Source organism: Diadema setosum, chromosome 6 (assembly GCF_964275005.1).
Source record: "Diadema setosum chromosome 6, eeDiaSeto1, whole genome shotgun sequence".
Taxonomy (NCBI): Eukaryota; Metazoa; Echinodermata; class Echinoidea; order Diadematoida; family Diadematidae; genus Diadema; species Diadema setosum.
Genome location: NC_092690.1, coordinates 7,449,079 through 7,471,164, shown reverse-complemented (window position 1 = coordinate 7,471,164; position 22,086 = coordinate 7,449,079). Strand labels below are relative to the sequence as shown.

Below are 22,086 nucleotides of genomic sequence, written 5' to 3'. Positions count from 1 at the left end.
GTAGTGTGTGTGTGTGGACGCGGAGTGATATGTTATACATTTTGATGTAAATCGGTCGTCTTTCTGTGTTTGTTAATTGCGTGAGGGAAGCACACGTTCGCATTTCTTTCGGGATCGAGAGGGTTAATTTGGCACGTGCGTAGTGTTGAGGATGCGGATGGTTTAGTCCAGTTACTATACGCTGTGCGTGTGTAGTGTTTGCGTGGAAACGTTGGTCAAACGTTGGTCGTTGGTCCCGTACGTGGTGGTTCGTGTGTGGTTCAGCATACGGGTTATTCTACGGCGGTTCGTATGTGGTTAAGCATACGGGTTATTCCACGGCGGTTTGTACAGCTGTATGTGGTTTAGCATACAGGTGATTTCACGGTGGTTCGTGTGTGGTTTAGCACACGGGTTATTCCACGGTGGTTTGTATGTGGTTTAGCATACAGGTGATTTCACGGTGGTTCGTGTGTGGTTTAGCACACGGGTTATTCCACGGTGGTTTGTATGTGGTTTAGCATACAGGTGATTTCACGGTGGTTCGTGTGTGGTTTAGCACACGGGTTATTCCACGGTGGTTTGTATGTGGTTTAGCATACAGGTGATTTCACGGTGGTTCGTGTGTGGTTTAGCACACGGGTTATTCCACGGTGGTTTGTATGTGGTTTAGCATACAGGTGATTTCACGGTGGTTCGTGTGTGGTTTAGCACACGGGTTATTCCACGGTGGTTTGTATGTGGTTTAGCATACAGGTGATTTAACGGTTGTTCGTGTGTGGTATAGCACACGGGTTATTCCACAGTGGTTTGTGTGTGGTTTAGCACACAGGTTATGCCATTGTTCGTGTGTGGTTGAGCACACGGGTTATTTCAAGTCGGTTCGTATGTGGTGTAGCATACGGGTTATTCCCAGTCGGGTCGTGTGTGGTATAGCATACGGGTTATTGTTTATAGTGCGACTGGTTTTCTTCAGTTGAAAAGAGTTTTTCAGCTGGCTGGCTGGTGATAGTCAGGTTTTCTTGTTGCACTATTAACTGTACATTATTGGTGCATAATGGAGAAAGATCAAGAGTTTTCCATTGAGAAGTTTGTGGATTCACCCACAGTTGAGGAGTTGCTAACCTTGAAAAAGGTTGATTTGTTGCGTGTTGCAGAAAACTACAAGGTTCCTGCTGTGAAGGGTACAATGAAAAAGTCAGAGATTACACAGCACACAATCAAATTTCTTGTAGATGAAGAAGTATTTCCCCTCCGCGCATTGCGTAACTTATCAGGTAGTCCCCCTGGTGATGTGCAAGGGAGTGTAGAAGTACGTCTGAAAGAGCTTGAACTTGAGAAAGCGAGAATTGAGTTAGAGAGAGAGAGGGTTTCTCTAGAAAGGGCTCGTCAAGTCGGTGAGAGAGAGTATGGTGTAAGCGTCAGTGGTGGGCATTTTGATATCGCCAAAAATGTCAGAATGGTCCCTGAGTTCGATGAAGGAGATGTGGATAGATATTTCCTGCACTTCGAACAGGTGGCGGATAGCATGGAGTGGCCGAAAGAAAAATGGCCTCATCTCTTGCAGACTAAGTTAAAGGGAAAGGCATGTGATGCTTATGCTTCACTGTCGCGCGAAGAGGCTCAGCATTATGCAACAGTAAAAAAGGCAATCATGAACGCGTACGCCTTGGTTCCTGAAGCGTACAGACAGAAATTCAGGAATAGTAGAAAACTAGAGTCACAGTCATTCAGAGAGTTTGCAAAAGTGAAGGAAATTGCCTTCACTCGTTGGCTGCAATCAGTAGGCGTGGCTACTGTTGAAGATTTGCGGGAACTTGTGCTACTAGAGGAGTTTAAGCGTTCACTACCTCAAGAGGTGTGTACACATATTGAGGAACAAAAAGCAAAAACTTTGTTGGTAGCTAGTACAATGGCTGATGAGTATACTTTGTCCCGTAGTCATGGAAACAGGTATGTAGGAAGCAAATATGCAGCTCCTAATCGTCTAAGTGTTGGCAAGACAAATTCTAGCAGTAAGACAGAGGTGAAGGCTGGTCTAGTGGTAGAAAATGAGACTGACAAGAAGGGTAGGAACACTGAGAAGCCTATTGTGTGTTTCCATTGTAGGCAACCAGGGCATGTGAAGTCTACTTGTCCCGTTCTGAACAAGAAAAAACAGGAAAAAGACAAAGAAAAGAGGTCTCATCCAAATGGATTGGTGAGTCGTTCGGTTGAATCGACAGGTGATTGGTGTGAACAAGTTCAGAGTGTGATTAAGTCAGCTAATCAAGACAAGATTAAGTCTCAGTATGAACCATTCACTTCTGTAGGCTATGTGTCATTGGTAGGTTGTGATGAAGCCAGAAAGGTTACCATCCTGCGAGATACTGGCGCATCCCAGTCATTGATTCTTGACAGTGTCCTTCCTTTTGGGCAAACGTCGTCCACAGGCACAAGTGTACTGTTACAAGGAGTAGAAGGAGGTTACGTTGAAGCCCCTCTTCACACAGTCGATTTGCAGTCAGGCCTAGTTTCAGGAAGGGTGAGCCTTGGTGTTAGGAAGTCACTTCCTATGGATGGTGTAGCATTGATATTAGGCAACGATCTTGCAGGAGACAAAGTGACTATTCCAGTGGTCAGTGCAGTCCCTTTGGATAAAGAGGGAAATGAGACAGCTGCATTGGTTCAGGAATTCCCTGAAGTTTTCCCAGCTTGTGTAGTCACACGTTCCATGTGTAGAAAATCAGAGGAGTCTGAAATGAAGGCTAGTCCAGGGGATATCGGTCTAGAAGGGAGTTTCTTCTGTCAGATGGATGATGTAGAAGTAAGTAGAAACGCAGCGTCAAAATCACATCAGATAGGAGATGAGTCTCAGCCTGTAGATGAAACTGATGTTGAGAGAAGTGCAGGTGAGAGTGTGAAGCCATTCATGTGTGTGGTTGGAGAAGAGTTGAATCACACAACAGATGATCAATGTGCTGAACTAGAAAGGAAGTGTTCAAGTGTGAAGCTTAAGAACTCGGATGCACTTTGTGATCTTGACAGGAAAATGGTTCATTTGTCCCATGGTGAGAGAGAGGATGTGAAGCAGATCATTGTAGATTTTCCTGAGTTGTTTTCAGATGTTCCTGGTCGCACAAGTGTGGTGCAACATGATGTGGATGTTGGGGAGTCAGATCCCATCAAGCAGCACCCTTATCGTGCTAACCCAGAGAAGATGCAACATTTGCAGAGGGAGGTGGAGTACATGTTAGAACATAACATTGTAGAACCAAGCACTAGTGCATGGAGTTCACCATGTGTATTAGTTCCCAAGCCGGATGGCTCATATCGCTTTTGCACGGATTATAGGAAGGTGAATTCATGTACCAAATCGGACTGCTTCCCTATTCCAAGAGTCGATGACTGCATCGATCGTATTGGAAAAGCGAGCTATGTAAGCAAGTTTGACCTACTGAAAGGGTATTGGCAGATACCTTTAACACAGAGAGCAAAGGAGATTTCTGCGTTTGTAACTTCAAAGGGCCTTTTTCAGTATACCGTGATGCCGTTTGGGATGAAAAACGCCCCGGCTACATTCCAACGCATGATGAATGAGTTGATTTGTGGATTGGATGGCTGTGAGGTATACATCGATGATGTGGTGGTTTACAGCGATACTTGGGATGACCATGTGAGAACGGTGAAGGAGTTGTTCAAGCGGTTGTCAGCGGCCAGTCTCACAGTTAATTTGGTGAAAAGTGAGTTTGGGCATAGTGAAGTGCAGTTTCTTGGTCACGTCGTTGGTCATGGTCGAGTTCGTCCCGCAGCGGCTAAAGTCCAAGCAGTCCAAGATGTCCCTGTTCCCAAGACGAGGAAGGAGCTGATGAGATTCATCGGAATGGCCGGATACTACCGTCGCTTCTGCCATAACTTCTCGGATGTTGTGGCACCCTTGACTGATCTCCTGCGGAAGAATGTGAAGTTCCAGTGGTCAGCAGCATGCCAGTCTGCCTTCGACCAAGTGAAGGCAATCCTGTCGAGTGGTCCTGTGTTGGCAGCGCCGGACTTCAAGAAAGGCTTCAGCCTAGCTGTCGATGCCAGCGATGTCGGAGCAGGCGCCGTGCTGATGCAAGCTGATGACAATGGAGTGGACAGACCGGTCTGCTACTTCTCAAAGAAGTTCAACGCGCACCAGCGGAAGTATTCTACCGTTGAGAAGGAGACCCTAGCGTTAATTCTTTCGCTCAGCCATTTTGATGTCTACGTGGGCAGCACAACTCAACCCGTTGTTGTGTGGACTGATCACAACCCACTGACATTCGTCAACAGAATGAGAAACAGAAACCAGAGACTGCTGCGATGGAGTTTAATCCTACAGGAGTATAACCTTGACATTAAGCACATTCGCGGAAAGGAAAACATTGTCGCAGACGCCCTTTCTCGTGCTTAATTGAGACATCTCAATATTTTGTCTTGTTGCCAGATGCAACATTTGTGCAAATGTATTTTATGTTTGTAACACTTTCAACAGGTGTAATTTTGTTTTGCAAGTACATGTGTACACAGGACAGTGTGTGTACATCATGTATATGTACACGTATGCATCTTGCATGCACTATAATTGTGATGCCAACAGCATGAATGGCACTTTGAATGTGTAAATAACAACATGGAAGTATCTTCAGACATGTTTGTGTTAATAAGGAAACACAGCAAGCCATATTTGTGCTTTGAGTCACTCTCCAAAAGAAGACATTTTGAAGGCTGTTTTAAGTTATGCTAGCCATCAACAGTTGTCAAGAATGTGAGTTGTTGGTAAAATGATTTCAAACAGGTAGTGTCGCTGTTTGTATAGAGAATGTGGTGTATCGAGTAATGTAGGTACAGTTCAGGTACTTGAAGTTTCATACTTGTACATGTACAGGTATTGGTTAAATTTGTTGTGGCACATACCCTAAGTTTATTGGATGTTGCTTTTTGGATTTAATTAGCATGTATACTTTATTAGGTACAGAAATTATATAGTTATACATGTACAAAGCTTTTGCTCATTATTATACCTCAATCATTGCCTTGGCAAAGGTATTCAGTATTTCACAGTTGATCCAACATACCAACAGGCATGTATTTAAGCGAACTGTGTTATACCAGGATGTATACAGGCAGGTATACACTCACTTATTAAGTTTAGGTGTACACACAGGTTGTCATCAAGTATATCTCATTCAGGTTCATTTGATGTTTTGTCAGGCAGGTCATACTCTTGGTGTTTTGTATGTTGACAGGAAAGTTTTCAGACACATAAGTAGGATATATGATATTTGTTGGTGTTTAAACGTTTCAATAGATGCTGACACAACGTGTACAGGTATATGTAAGTCGCATATCATGGAATATGATGTTTTGGTTGTAGGTAATATGATGTATCTGATTACAACAGTTGGATTTTATGCAGTTGCTTGTGGAAGAGATGACGTGTTTTATAATCGTTGTACACAGGTTAATCATTTAATAATGACAGTGTAAAAATTGACATGTTGCATGTGTGTTCTAACGAGGAAACCACATGATTTTGGTACAAGTGTATTGTTTGTGCTGTATGCATGACATGATTGCATAAAGGTTAAGGTGTTGAGAAAGTTAACATTGCAGTATTCAGTGTTGCACAACTACATGCAATTCCAGTATGCTGTAACTCACAAGCAGCAGTATAACTCACGAGAGTGTTAGTTTGGTACACGTTGAATGGTACTAAAGTCATACATGTTTTATCACAGGTTGTGATAATGATATACTAGTAGCCATAGCATACTTCGTTTATGTGTTCTTATAATGATGCAACCATGGTAAATTCATGGAGTTATAAGTGTGAATTGGAAGAGGAATGTACAATGCTGTTCCAAAATATTGTGCCAACGTACATAGAGTCCATTTGTGTTAAAACGTTAAATGCACTCTTTTAGGGGGGAAGTGTTATGGATACAGGTACATTGTATTGTCATTTCTGGGCACTTGATTGTTCCGCGGAGGAATATGTAAATAAAGAGTTCGACAAGATGACCGAGATCGACCAAACACCTTGTTTGAGAGTCTGGGTATTTTTGGTGGTTATGATGGTTCGCTAGGCCAAGTTAACCTCCGTAACAGTACCCATACAAGATCATCAGCACCAAGTGTGTTAGGGTATTGTAGATTGAGCATGCATACAATGTTTACAATCTAGAAAGTACCTGTAGAGTACTCTATTAAAATAAAGACATACAGTTAAATCAGATCTAATACATGTAAGTAGCTTTAAAGGGTGTGTACAGTTCTGGTTGAGGTGAGGATTTAGCTTTTAACGTTTTGTGAGATATTCAGAAACCACTCCATGAGATGTCAAAGAACATGCAATTCTAAGGGGCATCAAAAGTTTACTTGATGAAAATCGGTTTTGAAATGGCTGAGATATCCCAAAACAAGGTGAAACAAAGAGATCCTAATAAAAGGCGTGGCCTGTCGCCTTTTATTATTATCACTTTTTTTGATATCTCTGCCTTTTGAAAATCAATTTTCATCATATAAACATTGAATCCTTCTTAAAATTACATGCTCTTTCATATTTCATAAGAGGTTTCTCATTATCTCACTTAGGAATGTTCAAAACATGAATCTTCACCTGAACCAGTACTGCACAGTCCCTTTCGGCTAAATGCATCTGCAGCTTGTACAGCATGTAGATTACCCCCCCCCCCCCCCCAATCATCAGTACATGTATCAGTAGTAGAGATCACACTGTAGGTACTGGTGATAGCATGTAATGAATTTCAATGGAATTTCAATGGCTAAATGTGCACAATTGTAGTGGGACAGATGTGATCAATCATGTATGACTATACAGCAATTTCAAAACTCTATAAAACACCATCTCTTTCATGTAATATTACCAATGGCAACCATGGCCATACAGTGCAAAATTCAGATCAATATTCAATCAATTGCTGCCAATAATATGATGATCAAATCTGAAACTCACTCCAGCAATATCAGACTGCGGGGGTGAGATCAGCTTTCTTTCAACTCTTACACATTGTATCTATCAAAATTGTATGCCGTTTTGCCAAGGTACAGTATATGCACATCTGTATGTAATATGCATGTGTACACGACTTTAAAGGGGTCGTACAGTTTTGGTTGAGACCTAATTTCAGGTTTCTAACATTTTTGGGTGAGATAATGAGAAACATCTTATGAAATATGAAAGATCATGTAATTCTATGAGAGGAATTCAACGTTTATTTGATGAAAATTGGTTTTGAAATGGCTGAGATATAAAAAAAAAAAAGGGCGATTTCAATAAAGTGTGGGACCCACACTTTATTACGATCGCTTTGTTTTACTTTGTTTTTGGATGTTTCAGTCATTCCAAACCCGATTTTCATCAAATAAACTTTGAATTCCTCTTAGCATGGTATGCTCTGTTCTATATCATAAGTGTTTTCTCGGTATCTCAAAAAAAGTTAAAAGCCCAAATCTAATCTCCACCAATACTGTACTATCCCTTTAAATTGTACACCATGTAGTGAACATGTACTGTGGTATGAGCTCCCTCCACTGATGGCATTGAACGAACAAAGAATGATGTCCTTGCCCAGGTGACAGTGCAATGTAAAGATACATTATAAATGCCATCACATTTTATTGCAGCATGCTTAAAGGGATCGTACAGTTTTGGTTGAGACCTAATTTCAAGTTTCTAACTTTTTTGGTGAGATAATGAGAAACCTCTTATGAAATATGAAAGAGCATGTAATTCTACGAGGAATTCAACGTTTATTTGATAAAAATTGGTTTTAAAATGGTTGAGATATCCAAAAAAGAGTGATTCTTATAAAGTGTGGGACCCACACTTTATTACGATCGCTTTGTTTTACTTTGTTTTTGGATGTTTCAGTCATTCCAAACCTGATTTTCATCAAATAAACCTTGAATTCCTTTTGAAATGTTATGCTCTGTACTTTATCATATAAAGTGTTTTCTTGGTATCTCGCAAAAAGTTAAAAGCCCAATTTTCATCTCCACCAATACTGTACTGTCCCTTTAAAGAACATTGATAGGGAATATTAGTTATATCCCCCCCCCCCCCAGGATAATGCATTCATTAATGTATGATTTCATTATTTCAATTTCTATTACTATAGGCTATGGTGTGTGCTAGAATCCATGAACAAATACAGGAACTGTTTGAATAGCTAGTATCTATTAGTGTAATCAGCAGAGCTATCTGTACTCTAGTACTCAGCCCATGCCATCAAAGATAAGCTGCACATTATGCACTGAATGTTATTTGGAAAACCTATCATGCTCTTCATCAAGAGATGGCGCTATTCAATAATCACTGCACATGTACATCAATTTGCAACTTCCTACCGTATGACATTGCTTTTGATGCAATGCTAAACTGTTGATTGAATATCTTACTGTTTTCTTGGAAACAAAATAAAAACTGATTGACTGAAATTGTTTTGAGAAGAACCACTTTATGCATTAGTTTTTGCTGGATATTGTTGGAGTATCATATTGTACCCCCTCCCCCTCCCTCCCTCCCCCACCCTCTCTGTCTCCCACCCCTACATTCCTATTGATTGTTTGTTGATTTTTTTTTTTTTTTTTTTGGGGGGGGGGGGAGGTTGTATAATTTTCATTTACAAAATCTTTACCCATTTTTTAAATTGGCAACAATTGTTTAAGTATATCAAAGAGCCCACTTCTCTTTTAACTTTACTTTGTGTGAATTTCTTTCTAATTTTCCCTTCTTTTTAATACTTTTCTTTGTGTTCCGTGTAATACTACTTTATGAAGAACTCAGAGAGGATACAAGTGTGTACAATCCTTTAATATTCAGTCTTAATGCAGTGAAAACAGTAGATAATCACACAAGTAGGACAGGCAAAATTCCAGCGTAATACAGTGTATGCAGGGCTCGACACTAACGGTGGCCCGGTGGCTCAGGGCCACCAAAAATGAAAGTCGGGCCACCAAATTTTTAAAAAAGGGCAAATTTGGTGGCCAGCCTTGGGCCACCAAAATTTTTTGAAAAGTGTGATTTATTCATGTTAAGATGTTGCAACCCATGTGCCTGTCAATGAATATTTATACTTAGTCTTACCATTCAGCAGTCAAATTTGTTTTAAAGGGAAGGTAAACCCAAAGAGCAATGTGGATTGAGTGAAAGCAACAACATTAGCAAAGCACATCAGTGAAAGTTTGAGGAAAATCGGACAATCGATGCAAAAGTTATGAATTTTTAAAGTTTTGGTGTTTGAACCGCTGGATGAGGAGACTACTAGAGGTTATGACGTATGAGTGGACAGCAATATAAAGAAAATATAAAGGAAAATCAACAAAAATTCACTTTTCTAGCATCATGAAAAGGCACTTGCCTAACCGCTTTCAGAAAGCAGGGGGAATAATTGCTACCCTTAACATATGTCAGCATCAAGTTGATGGAATTTGTGGTTTTCATGAAAAATGAATTTTTGTGAAATTGTTACGATAGCCTTTATATTGTTGTCCTCTCATACGTCATAACCTCTAGTAGTCTCCTCATCCAGCAGTTCCAACACCAAAACTTTAAAAATTCATAACTTTTGCATCGATTGTCCGATTTTCTTCAAACTTTCACTGATGTGTTCTACTGATGTTGCTGCTTTCATTCAATCCACATTGCTCTTTGGGTTTACCTTCCCTTTAAAGGAAACCTCCGGATGATTTTCAGATTTTTACATTTGAACAACTATAAATTATTTATGCTGAGGACAGAGTTTCAGAATTTGTGATAATTGGGATGAAGAATAAGAATATTTTCAAAATTTAGAACAAATTGCACTGAACAAGGATGATGACATGGCAGAGTCACCATAAGAATGCATGAGTTGGGGCTCAAGGAAGCAGAACAAAAGAAGAAGGCATGCATAGATTATACACAGGTGAACTCGCAAGCAACCAGTATTGTAATGGAATTACACTGCTACATTTCTGAAATATGTGAACCTCCTATGTCATCATCCTTGTTCAGTGTAATTTGTTTAAGGTTTTTCAAAGTATTGTTTCTCTGCTCAAAAACCACAATAAATTCCACAAATCTACACATGGAGTTGTCGATTTATGTACTACATGATGTGAAATTATGAAAATCGTCTGGAATGTCCCTTTAACCCTAACTAGGCCGGGCTATTTAGGTAGATGATAGAGCTGGGGGGGGGGGGGGGGGCCTCCCAGGCCCCCCTCCAGATCTCGCCCGTCGACCGCGCGATCGTGACGAAAATTGGCACACACATTGCCTAAGATGTAATCTAAAGTACCATGAAGTTAATTTTTATAAAAATTATCATCTATGCTAAATTATGCTAATTTATGTATAATGATGCATGAAATCAGACAATTTGGTATAAATCACTAAATAAAGCTCAAAACAGGCACATTTTTTGTGTAAATATTCTTTTTAGTGTTCTTAGCAAATATAAGAGAAAAAAATTGTGCAATCAGAAAAAATTTCTTAAGTACATGTATTTTATTGTTTTTTGAATTTCTTATGTATTTCTTTGTTTTTTCGACTTCATGTTTTTCATTGTTTTTTCGATGAAATTTGTCCGTGACATTGTTTTGAACAAGAAAATATGTTATTAATTGATTTTAATCAGTAAAACCCCAAAATAATCATGCTTTTATGAAATTTGCCTGTAAACACAGTTTGCATTGAAATTGTACACGAATTCACGTTTTTGAGCAATTTTTGGCCTGACATGCAAGTACATATTTATGCACAACTTCGAAACCACGCGCCCGGGCATCGCAAATTTGGTGTCAAAAGATGCGGGAGACTCGAAAGAAAAAAGTCATGAAACGTCGCAGCGATAGCTTTTCGCGTTAGCGATATATCGCGCGAAACGTCGAGGGGGGGGGCCTCGGAGGCCCCCCCCCCCCCCCCCCCGGCCTAGTTAGGGTTAAGGATGGATGAAAAGGACTGAATGAGTGCCCGAGAGTGAGTGCTGCGAGTTTCTTGAGGTTTATTTATGAGTAGGTCCAGCTTCCAATTTTTACTATGATAAAACTTAAATATTTGACTCATCAAAAAAAAAAAAAAATGGAATTGTTTTTTATTGTTTTTTGGGGGCCACCAAATTTTTCTCTCCGGCCACCAAAAATTTGAAATTGATGATTTTGGTGGCCCGATCGGGCCACCAAATAAAAAAGTTAGTGTGGAGCCCTGATGTACATTTGTATGTGCCAAAACTGTGAAAGTAAATGCATTTTCCGTATTCAGGTGTTTCGAAGATCGTCACAGTCATTTTGGTGGTCATAATCCATGCAAATGAAATCAGATTTAACTAGACTCGGAATTTGTCATCAAGTTGACAAATTAGGTGATCCGATCTATTGGGAAATCAATGATATAAGTCCTGATCCCAATAGGCATGACCATACAGGTTCCATATGTGTTGAGGGGACATTGGCCATGTGATGTTTGGAGTCTCATTTAGAAAAGGGAGTCAGACCCTCCATCTTTGGTACCGAATTTCCGTATGCAATAACGAAGATACAGAATGAAGTATATTTGACCTTTGACCCCACTTTGCACAGACAAGATGGCATCTGAGCAAAAAGTGGTTATTTTGTGAAATGATCCTTGTAACATGGTCTTCACGTGTGCAAAATATGGGAAAGATAGGACATGTATTCACCAAGATACAGGATGATACATTTATGACCTTTGACCCTAATTTACATACCCAAGATGACGTCTGATCAAGTAGTTGTTATTTTATGAAATAATGTACGTGACATGAACTAAACATGTGCAAAATATGGGGGTGATAAGGCCTGTTTTTCTTGAGTTATTGTAAAGAAAGTTGCAGAAAGAAAGAAATATCTCAATACATCGAAGATAAGCTTTAATTTCAACCACGTTTTTTGACGTGATTCCGACATCGTATGAAAAATGGAGGGCACACTTTCGATAGCCCAAAGTCTCAGCTACAACATATTAAAATCTGGGAGAAATTCACAGAAGCCAAGTGAGCTAGTGCTCGATAAAGACAATCATGTCAATTTTCACATCTACAAAATTCCCTCCCATAGAGATAACACGTCATAACGAAGATAAAGAAAGAAGTACATGACCTTTGACCCCACTTTGCACAGCCAAGATGGCATCTGAGCAAAAAGTGGTTATTTTGTGAAATGATCCTTGTAACATGGTCTTTACGTGTGCAAAATATGGAAAAGATAGGACATGTATTCACCAAGATACAAGATGATACATTTATGACCTTTGACCCTAATTTACATACCCAAGATGACGTCTGATCAAGTAGTTGTTATTTTATGAAATAATGTACATGACATGAACTAAACATGTGCAAAATATTGGGCTGATAGGGCTTGTTTTTCTTGAGTTATTGTAAAGAAAGTTGCAAAAAGAAAGGAATATCTCAATACATCGAAGATAAGCTTTAATTTCAACCAAGTTTGTGAACGTGATCCTGACACCGTATGAAAAAACCAAGGGCACACTAAAGATAGCCCATAGTCTCAGCTACAACATATCAAAATCTGGGAGAAATTCACCGAAGCATAAGTGAGCTAGTGCTCGAAAAAGATAGTCATGTCAATTTTCATTTCCAGAAAAACTGCACTCCCATAGAGATAACACGTAAACTGGTCAAATTTGACAAGATTACTTTCAATCCATTTTTACAAGGTGATGCCGTCATCCAATCAAAATGTTGTTATTATACCAATGAAAGAGCATTTAATAAGCTACAACATACTGAAATTTGTGTGAAAATCGGCAAAGGATAAGTGAAATACGCTCGAGTGAACTTGAATTTTGATGACATCATTTTGAAAATTTACTTTTTTAATTTTATTAAGAAATTTGATATCTTTTAATCATTTTTCCAGCATCGCCAACCCATGAATTGACATGTACAACTCATCCACTTTCAGAATATGTAAAGAAAATGTGGGGTCACCGTCCATCCTGACGAGTAAAATCGGATTCAAAATTGGCGTTTTTTTGGCATTGTTGGACTGTATATCGCCATTGACGCGCACACGGAATTTCAACTTTGACGGGTCTATATGACGTCATATTGAGTCGGATTGACTTGAAACTTGGTAGAAATATTTCTTGACATTTCAGTCATCCGATAAGTGTGAAAAAAAGGGAAATTTCTATTGCATATGAGCTGTGCGTGCGTATATGTGCGTGCGCGTTCGCGTCCATCCAATTTTTTCAATTTTTCAAAAAATGCTCCAAATGGTCTGAAACGTGTGCAAAAAAAATTTGAGCTCGATTTGAGCATACAAATATTTCAACGCGCGCGTACACGCACGTATTAAGAGAAAATATGAATTTTGAGAATATGAGTACAATGCGCATAACTTGAAATACATGTGACGTAAATTTCATTGAAAAATTCTATTCCATTAATGAGATATGATTGAGAATGTGTTTTCATATAATGACGTCACAGTGACATCACGGTCGACTGATCACTATGATACATTAGATTTGTCGTCTTTGGGACATGATACATATATGGTATGAGTTTGAAATTGATACTCTGAAAACTTTCTGAGTAAGTAGATACACAACTTTTGTCCAGAAATAAAGAAAGAAGAAGAAGAAGAAGAAGAACAAAGAATCCGTACAGATACAGAAGGTGATCCGAGAGGATACTCGGATCACCTAATAATGGAATCCTGTTTCTTAAAATTGTGTCTAATTTATAGTAAAAATAGAGAGAATGGTTAAAACCACAATTAAGACTTCCTGACACTAGTTCATTGTTATCTAAGTGTTATCACACACACTTGGTACAATGCCACTATGCACAGCACCCTCATCAAAATTTGACGATTAAAGCATGGCAAAAAAGTGTTGTCGGGTAGCTTGAAATATTCAAGCATGGCAGCTCAAATAAATAGATAATAAAATAGGATACGTAAATGCATACAGTATAGTCTGCTTGGAAGAGAGAGAGAGAAAAAAAATGGTGTTCAGCGCCCAGACTTTTGTAAAAAAACTTATGCAGTGTCTGCCCCAGGATATACAACGTGTAATGTCTACAGCAGCTGAAAGTATGTGAAAATGCCATACTGTATGCGCATACAATACATGTACACATGCAGTACATTGTATTGTACGGTGTGCATTATCCACAATACTACATTGAACACAGTATATTTTGTACTTAAAATCCACCTGTACTAGGCTTGTGATCTGCATTGGGTTTTGCCAAATTCTCATCGCTTTCCCATCCAAACCACCACATTTACAAACCACGTAAGCTGTGCTCTACGTCAATACGAATGGTTATTTTGGGAATGAGGCAGATTTTGATGCAGCATGCAGGCATGCCAAGCCAGCCTGGAAGGAGGTTTGGGGCTTTAGTATTGCCTCAAATATAATATAGTTGGATATCCTGGACAACATGTGGTAAACACATTCTATGCTATGATTTCCAATAAGTATTCACACAGTGGATACATCCAGTATCAATGACAAATAAAACCCCCTCCCACCCCCCCCCCCCCCCCCCCACCAGCATGTGCCTATGCATGCTCACTACATTGTGTAATTATACAGCCGTATACAGGCACTGTACTTGTAAAGCAATCTCAATGATAATGTCATTACCATTGACAACCTGCTTTAACACAGAGTCAATGGCACTACGTGGGGCTGTGAGTGTGAATTATTAAAGTGGGTGCATAATGTACAGTAACCCTGACTTCACTTTCGTATTAAAGACAATGCACTACAATATGGGGCACACGTGCCTTTGCCCATGCTGCTACCACCTTATGGAATAAAACTTTAATATTCCAGCCATAAAAAAATTATTCTTCATCAGATTCCTTTAAAAGCAGTCTAAAAGCTATTTTGAATTTTGTATGTTCTTTACCTCCTTCACTTTCTCTTCCTTCTGCACCTAGAGCACTCTACAGAGTGGATTTGGCACTTTATAAATCATATCAGTTATTACTATTATTATTACACTGTATACAAGTTGTTAACTAATGTAAAACCAGAAACGTCCACATGCATGCAATTGTGCACATTTCACGAGAGCAAAGATGCCCAATATTAAGATACATATGCATAAGTTCTTGTCTACACCAAAATGCATTGAATGCCAGTGGCAATTCCTGAAAATTTCATGCCATGAAAAAAAGACTTTCGGCCTTAATTAGCAAGCATTTCATGCCACAAAAAATCTTTAGTACTTTACAGTTCTTTGTCTGAAACATGAAGGACTGCAATTTGTTTTTTCCATATGGTGTTCTTGAGAGCGCACGGTTGGACAGGTGTCTATTGCACTTTTAATACACACAAGTGCCTGCCCATATGATATATATTGGTACATTGTATGTCTAGCAGTAAGTTTTGCTTGCTATGTGAGCATACTGTACATCAGTAGCTTCTAATCAGCACATACTGTACATGTACATGTACACTTGAAAGCATTTTTGAAAGGGCAAGCTATTCTGGAATCATATTTACAGTTGTACGCAGTTAATATTTTTATGCAAAATAATCTCATTCTAATATTACAAGGAAGTGCTCAACTATCAATTAACTGACACTTTCTGATATATTTTTTTTTAACCAATGGAGGATGAGTCCCGAGTATAGTACTCGGGCAAATGTCTATGGGAAATGCGTGTTGTAGCAAAATCAGTCTGTCCTCAATGGGTTAATGAAACTCGTGTAATAGGCTTAAAGTCTACAACACCAATATTTGTCTGGTAAAATCTTTACAAATACACTGCATGCATGACAGAAGTTAATTTCACTTCTTCAAATCATTAAAACAGATTTAAGGAGAAATGAAGATGTTGAAGTCTGGCTGTTTGTTGGTGAAATCATGATATCCTAGTCGCGCAAAATGACATTTTGTTGTTGATGTTGTTGTTGTTCTTGTTCTTGTTGTTAAAAGTATACACTGTTCAGCCCCTTATGAAATTACTAGCATAAAGTGACCATACAGTACACAAATGTGTTGATCATCACGGTCATATGATATTAGCCAAAGTCACACTGGCAGAACTTCTCGAAGATTAAGTTCTCGAAGTTTTGGCAGTGTGATCGCAAACTTCTTGAAAACTTCTCGCATGACTAGGGAAATTTTCTAAAACCCCCTTCCCCCAAAATTGTCCCATAGTCCATGCTCATACTGTGTACAATCAGGACAGTATTCTGTGGTCTGCATTCTCTTAAATAAACTTTCCCTCACAAATTTCCCATGGTTAAAGGTGAATGGTCCCGGGAGTGTAGAGGGCGCTGTTGATGATACTGCCGATCACCGTTAGCATTGATACGAAGATAGCAGAAGTTGAGCTGTCATCAAGAGTAAAGCCTGTAGATGTTGCTATTAAAGTAACGTTGCCTTCGTTGTCTTCTCTGCGCAACACGCAGTCTGTAGTAATACCAGGGTACGTGCATATGTGCTTCTTATTATGACATCACAAAAGAAGTTTGCTGAAACTGTTATCCTCCTCAGCCGAATCATGAGCCGAACTGTGATTGGACCACTGACTACAGCGAATTGGACTCTTCGGACTCGGGGAAGTGGGCCAAAGCATAAGTGCTAAAGAGGAGGCGAAAGCGTAGGTCTCTATAGGAAACTTGCGCCGCCGTACGCCCGCGTACGCATTTGACTAAAACACCGGGACCATGTACCTTTAAGCTTGTCCCCTGTTTCTCTGTTCTCACTGTCTTGTTGAAAACTACACTAGCATTCCTGATGGTCCGGATTATCTTGCATACTGTAAAAGTGGATATTTTCGCGTGACTAATTTTTCGCGATCAGCCCGGTAAGAAGAGTTTCGCATGTTTTTAATTACGCGGAATCAACACAGTAAGTACTAAAACATATGGCATGCAAAAGATTTGCGTGCTGTTATTTTCGCGCTAGTTTCTGGTTGTGCAAAATGCGCAAAAATTTCAACACCGCGAAAATGTCCACTTTTACAGTACATCGGTAGTCAAACTATGAGAGAATACTTTGTACATGTAGCAATGCAATGCAACAGGCCAATTTACTAGTTTCTTCAAATTTATGGACTTGTCCTAGACCCCGTTTACAGTGCGGGGCTGGGCCGAGCCGCGGCCGAGCCCAGCCTCAATTGCGGGGCCGAGCCCCACAATTTTTTCCGTTTACACTGCCGGGCTCGGCCGCGCTTTTAATTCAAACCTTTCAATATTTTGTCGTAGTAGTGCTCTGCTTGTAAACAAACGCAATTTGGTATAGTCTGGTTTTCAGACACTTTGCCAACGGGATTCTGTGGCGACGAAGTCGCCGTTCGGTCAAAGGCCTTTGCCGAAGGAAAAATCCTTTGCAGGACAAAACCACCTTAAACTATACTAGTTTTCGACGTCGAGGGGGTCAATATCCTGAATAGCGAAATAGTATGGGCAGAGGGTTTGGAAGCCAGACTAAAATTGGCTGCGCATTTGGCCCAGTTTGCGTTTACACTGAGAAAAGGCCGGGCTCGGCCGTGGCCAAGCCGCGGCCGAGACCACCTCCAGAGTGTGGCCAAATGCGCGGCCAATTTTGGCCCCGCATTTGGCCTTTTGCGCATTTAATAATAATAATAATAATAATGATAATAATAATAATTATAATAACAATAATTATAATAATAATAATAATAATAATAATAATAATAATAATAATAATAATAAGGCCTTATTTACCCAGGGTAGCCTCTATAGTGTTACCACTGCTCTACCAGAGGGCCCTGCCATTATTATTACCCCCATTTACAGTACTTGTTACTAGGACCCCATGTACACTGAAATGAAGGCGGGCTCGTGAGCCTCGCACTGTAAACGGGGTCCTAGTAACAAGTACTGAGGAATGTTCATACAAGTGCATTGTAATTTCAAAAATTTCATGCAAGCCTCTCTCATCTATTAAAACCAGGTGGACAAGCGCTGTTAATCAAAAGTGAAGAGCTGAATAATTGTGTGGTGTACATTGTACTTATTTATGAATATTCAGTAAACATCATATTGCACAGGTTTGAAGAATTTGGAAGCAAGAGTAAGACTTGAGGCCCGTTTCATAAAACTTGTTATCGGGGACAAATGCCACATTTCTATGACAAAGTTGCTCTCAGCCAATCAGATGCAAGGATTTCAGTAGCTTGTCACATCTATGACAACTTGTCACTGATGACAAGTTTTATGAAACGGGCCCCTGGTGTGATATTCTGTTGCCCTGGCTTCAGAGTGTGGGACTGACAAGGGTATAAAAAGACTGATGTAGCTAGGGACTAAGGACAGTGCATTGGCTAGGGATAACATGAGCTCAGGAAGTACTGTCGGATGCCGAGTATTTCGTGAGGTTTTTATTTTCGCGAATTTGGCGAGTCAGATGCTTTTCGCTAATTCAACAACACATGTATGAAAATATCAACTCTGATCCCGACATGAAAGTCGCATGCATGCATACATTTGTTTCTCCGTTCAGTACTGTGTGTACCGGTAGTCCACAATCGCGAATTTGACCGCTCTCGAAATAGTCGAAAAGTCCCTATTCGCGAAAAAAATTAGACTCACTATTTATGGCTTATAATAGTACAGGGCTAACAGAGATCTGTAAGTCACACTGCTCATTACCTGCCATCTTCCCCGCCGGTGCTTCGAGCTCCTGTACTGCCCACTGCTGTGATTGATGAGGACATCATCGCCTGGCCAGAAGTATTGAGCGGTCCAAATCCTGATGCCGCTCCACTGACGTCCGAGGAGGATGACCCACCTCGACCTGGGACCACGGGGACCTGGTCCATACCCGGAGTCAATGGCGGACAGCTGTTGCGGTAAGCTGAGCCAGAGCTTGGAGGAGTCGAGGTGGACTGCAGAATGGATGTCAGGGATGGGGAGGCAACATCGCCCCCTGACGAGGAGCTCCCTCCTCCACTTCCCATGCTGGTGTGGTGGCTGCTGGCACCAGCATTCGGAATGTCGATGCCGCCAACCTCCGAGGAATTCACCTGCGTCTGAGGAGTCGACGGGCGTGAGTCCGAGGTGCCAGGAGCGGACCCAGAGTCCTTTGAGAAAGTGCCAGAGTTTCTGCTGCTCTCAACACTGTGACCGTTTCCTCCGTTAGAGCCGCTACTGTGCCCACCGCCCGTTCCCAAAGCTGGCCCTGGCTTGTCGTAGGCCAGATCCACCAGGCGCTGCGGGTTGACACTGCCCGTGGAATCGCGACTGGATGACAAAGTGGATTTTGGTCTCTGATTTGACATCGTGGCCAGAATGTCAAGCTGAAAGAAAAGAAAGAGTAAACGATATTGATCAACACCTGAAAGAAAACAGCATCAGCACTGCTTGACATAGAACAACTTTGTATCAATGAGAAAAGATGATAAATCAACCTACTAAAGGATTATCAATTCCCTGGATAGATATTCCTGTAATCATGTTATCATCTGAGCAATATATTTGAACAAACATTCTTCCTTCGCTGTATCAGTGTCAGATAGCTTTAATCAAAGTGACTAACAAAGAAAACCCCAAACACACTCAAAACGATAAAACACACACTTTTATCTCAAAGTGCATTCTGATTCGAAACAGAACCAGATAACACTGACTGGCAACTACAGAGTTCTGTACTATTCACTGTGCTATCCATTGATGGATCCGATATCAGAAACCTATCTGCACCATGAACAAATACATGCATCATAATACCCTGTATGTGTGGTAATTTGTCGTGTCTGGTCTTTGCTGACAAGTCGTCCAAACATCCATTTTTGAAGATAAATTAGTTGAATCACATATCATTTCGCACTTTGGCATATGCAGCATGATGGGTGTGTTTGAAATATGAGAGAAAATAAGGGTGGCAGATCAACAGTGACAACATGACTGTTCGATGGCAACCCACCCGTTGAGAGTACTGGTGAATAGTGAATTGCATGTGAGCTGGAGAACCGTGCGTGGGGGTCTGACATTGGACATTGGACATTCACGTGCAAGATGAATGCTCACGACTCAATGCTTGAGGTAATCTGGTTACATTTGTAGTTCGCGAGATGGAAGATACCTAGTACATACAATGTATTTTTTTCCCATAAATTTATGAGTTGTTTTCATCACAAACTGCATGGAAGAAAAAGGTGAAAATTGTTATTTTCACAAGACGAGACAATAAAGGATGAATAATCAGTTTCACCTGTTATTTTCAATAATCTTTGAACATGGTGACTTTGTGGTAATGGACATGTGGACTCGTACATGTAGAACTAGATCTACATAGATTCACAAAGAAAGTGAACATGTAATACCTACAAAGTTATTAGTTTGCTGACAGATTTGAATACCCACCTACTCTATCAATGTGGAATAGTATTAGTAATTTGGAATATATGCACAAGATCAGGTTAGTTCTCATTTTATTCTTTTCTTTATGAATTTCTAAAATGAATTTCTAAAATGACTTCAATTTCATGGGACTGATTTGTGCACGGAGAGGTGACAGGCGCAGAAAAAAAAAAGCACCACAAATTTTGAGTTGGATCAGGGTGATAGGTACGGCACGGCAGCGCTGCATTGAACGAACCCGCTGCGCCCGTGTTTTGGCTGGTTGTTGCACATCAGTTGATTCTTCTCAACATGGAGAGAGGACATGCGTGTGGATCAAGAACATTGTGACAATTTATATGTCAGATGTGAGATGAATAAGAAGTGAACAGGGGGCCTCATGAGCAGCTCACCCCCAAGGGCCTCATCCCGAGCACCCCGGCCACACTCAAGGCAGAGGGATACAAAATGACTCCTGAGCTGAAGCCCCCCATGAGTAGGTTTCTTCTTCTTCTTCTGGTTAAGTTTGCTTCCTTCAATAAGCTGAAGGTTCTAGCAGACTGTGACTGTATTTCACGGACTGACCCGACGGTAATAGTTTCAATAGAGAGTCGTAGTGTCAAAAACGTGCACCAAGGTTCAGCCTCAAGTGCCTTTTTACCCCATTAAATCCTAATCCACTAGACCATCAAGAATAAGATTAGAATGAACTTTGGATATGATGCCAACTACGTTTGTTGATTCAACTGTGCACTTACTCGACAAGCTAAAGGTAGAAGCCAATCAAATTCAAATATGATAAATAGTAATACGCCAGCAACGCACAGTGGACTGTACCACTACCACCAAGACTGGAGTGGAAGAAGAAGAACCATGATGACGAACTTCGAAGACATTGATCCAAATAATTAACGTGTTAGGTACAGGTGTTGTATAATGCACTTGTCAATGTAATGACTCACCCCACTACCCCCGGACATGGGTGCGTCATTTCCTCGTTTGGTCCGTCAAATTTGTGACCTAGGTGTCCGTCATTTTACCAGCTTTGTCCGTCAAATTTTTGACCGTGGGGTGCGTCAAAATCCCATCATTGTCGGTCAAATTTTTGACCGAGGGGTGCGTCATGGTACGTCACTTGGCTATGGAAAATAACACGCATTATTCTGAACCGAGGGGTGCGTCACTTGGCTACAGCCTATGGAAAACTGCACGCATTTTTGCACGCTACCAGTACCGTATACACGTACCGCGAGTGAAATTACGGTGAGCGTTTTCCCGCGGCAAGTGAAAATCAAAGTCGGGTTCCACATTTTGGAATAAGAGGGAAAAATGCTTGCCAGAATCTGGCAAGCAAATAATTTAAAAGCGGCACCCTTTCTCCTCACATTTTCTATCCAACAAACCCATGAAATCCCGCATACTCAATCTCAAGTCAAACCAGGGACTTGTTTAGGCTGTGCGAATCTCTACGTACAGCGACTGGGCTGTGTATACTCGCGGGAATGCCGTGGCGTGTGTACCTGCGCTGCAGTATGCATCCACCGGACTAGCAATGGCCGCGCACACACAGCGCATCTGCACACATGTGATTGTCGTATGGATGGATTGCATGCACAGAATACATACTACTGTACGGAATATCGTAGCAGCAGCGTGATGTACGGTGAATGACGGTACGGTGCTTGCAGGACCAGGGTAAGGGAAACTTGCCGAAACTTTTACAAATTATGTTTACGAACCAAAAGAAAATGAAATTGCTTGAATAAAACGTATGCAAA

The 22,086-nt window shown here is 40.6% G+C and overlaps 1 protein-coding gene across 1 annotated transcript in view; it reads right to left on the bottom strand.

Moving 5' to 3' along the window:
- The window catches only part of LOC140230212 (protein Aster-B-like), a 97,542-nt gene extending 76,740 nt beyond the window's left edge, over positions 1-20,802 (bottom strand). Inside the window, exons 1-2 of the mRNA XM_072310392.1 lie at positions 20,722-20,802; positions 18,620-19,266 (exon numbers count right to left, since the gene is read on the bottom strand). Coding sequence (XP_072166493.1) covers positions 18,620-19,266; positions 20,722-20,802 — 728 coding nt within the window. The remainder of the gene's footprint in view (positions 1-18,619; positions 19,267-20,721) is intronic.
- Positions 20,803-22,086: the final 1,284 nt, after the last annotated feature.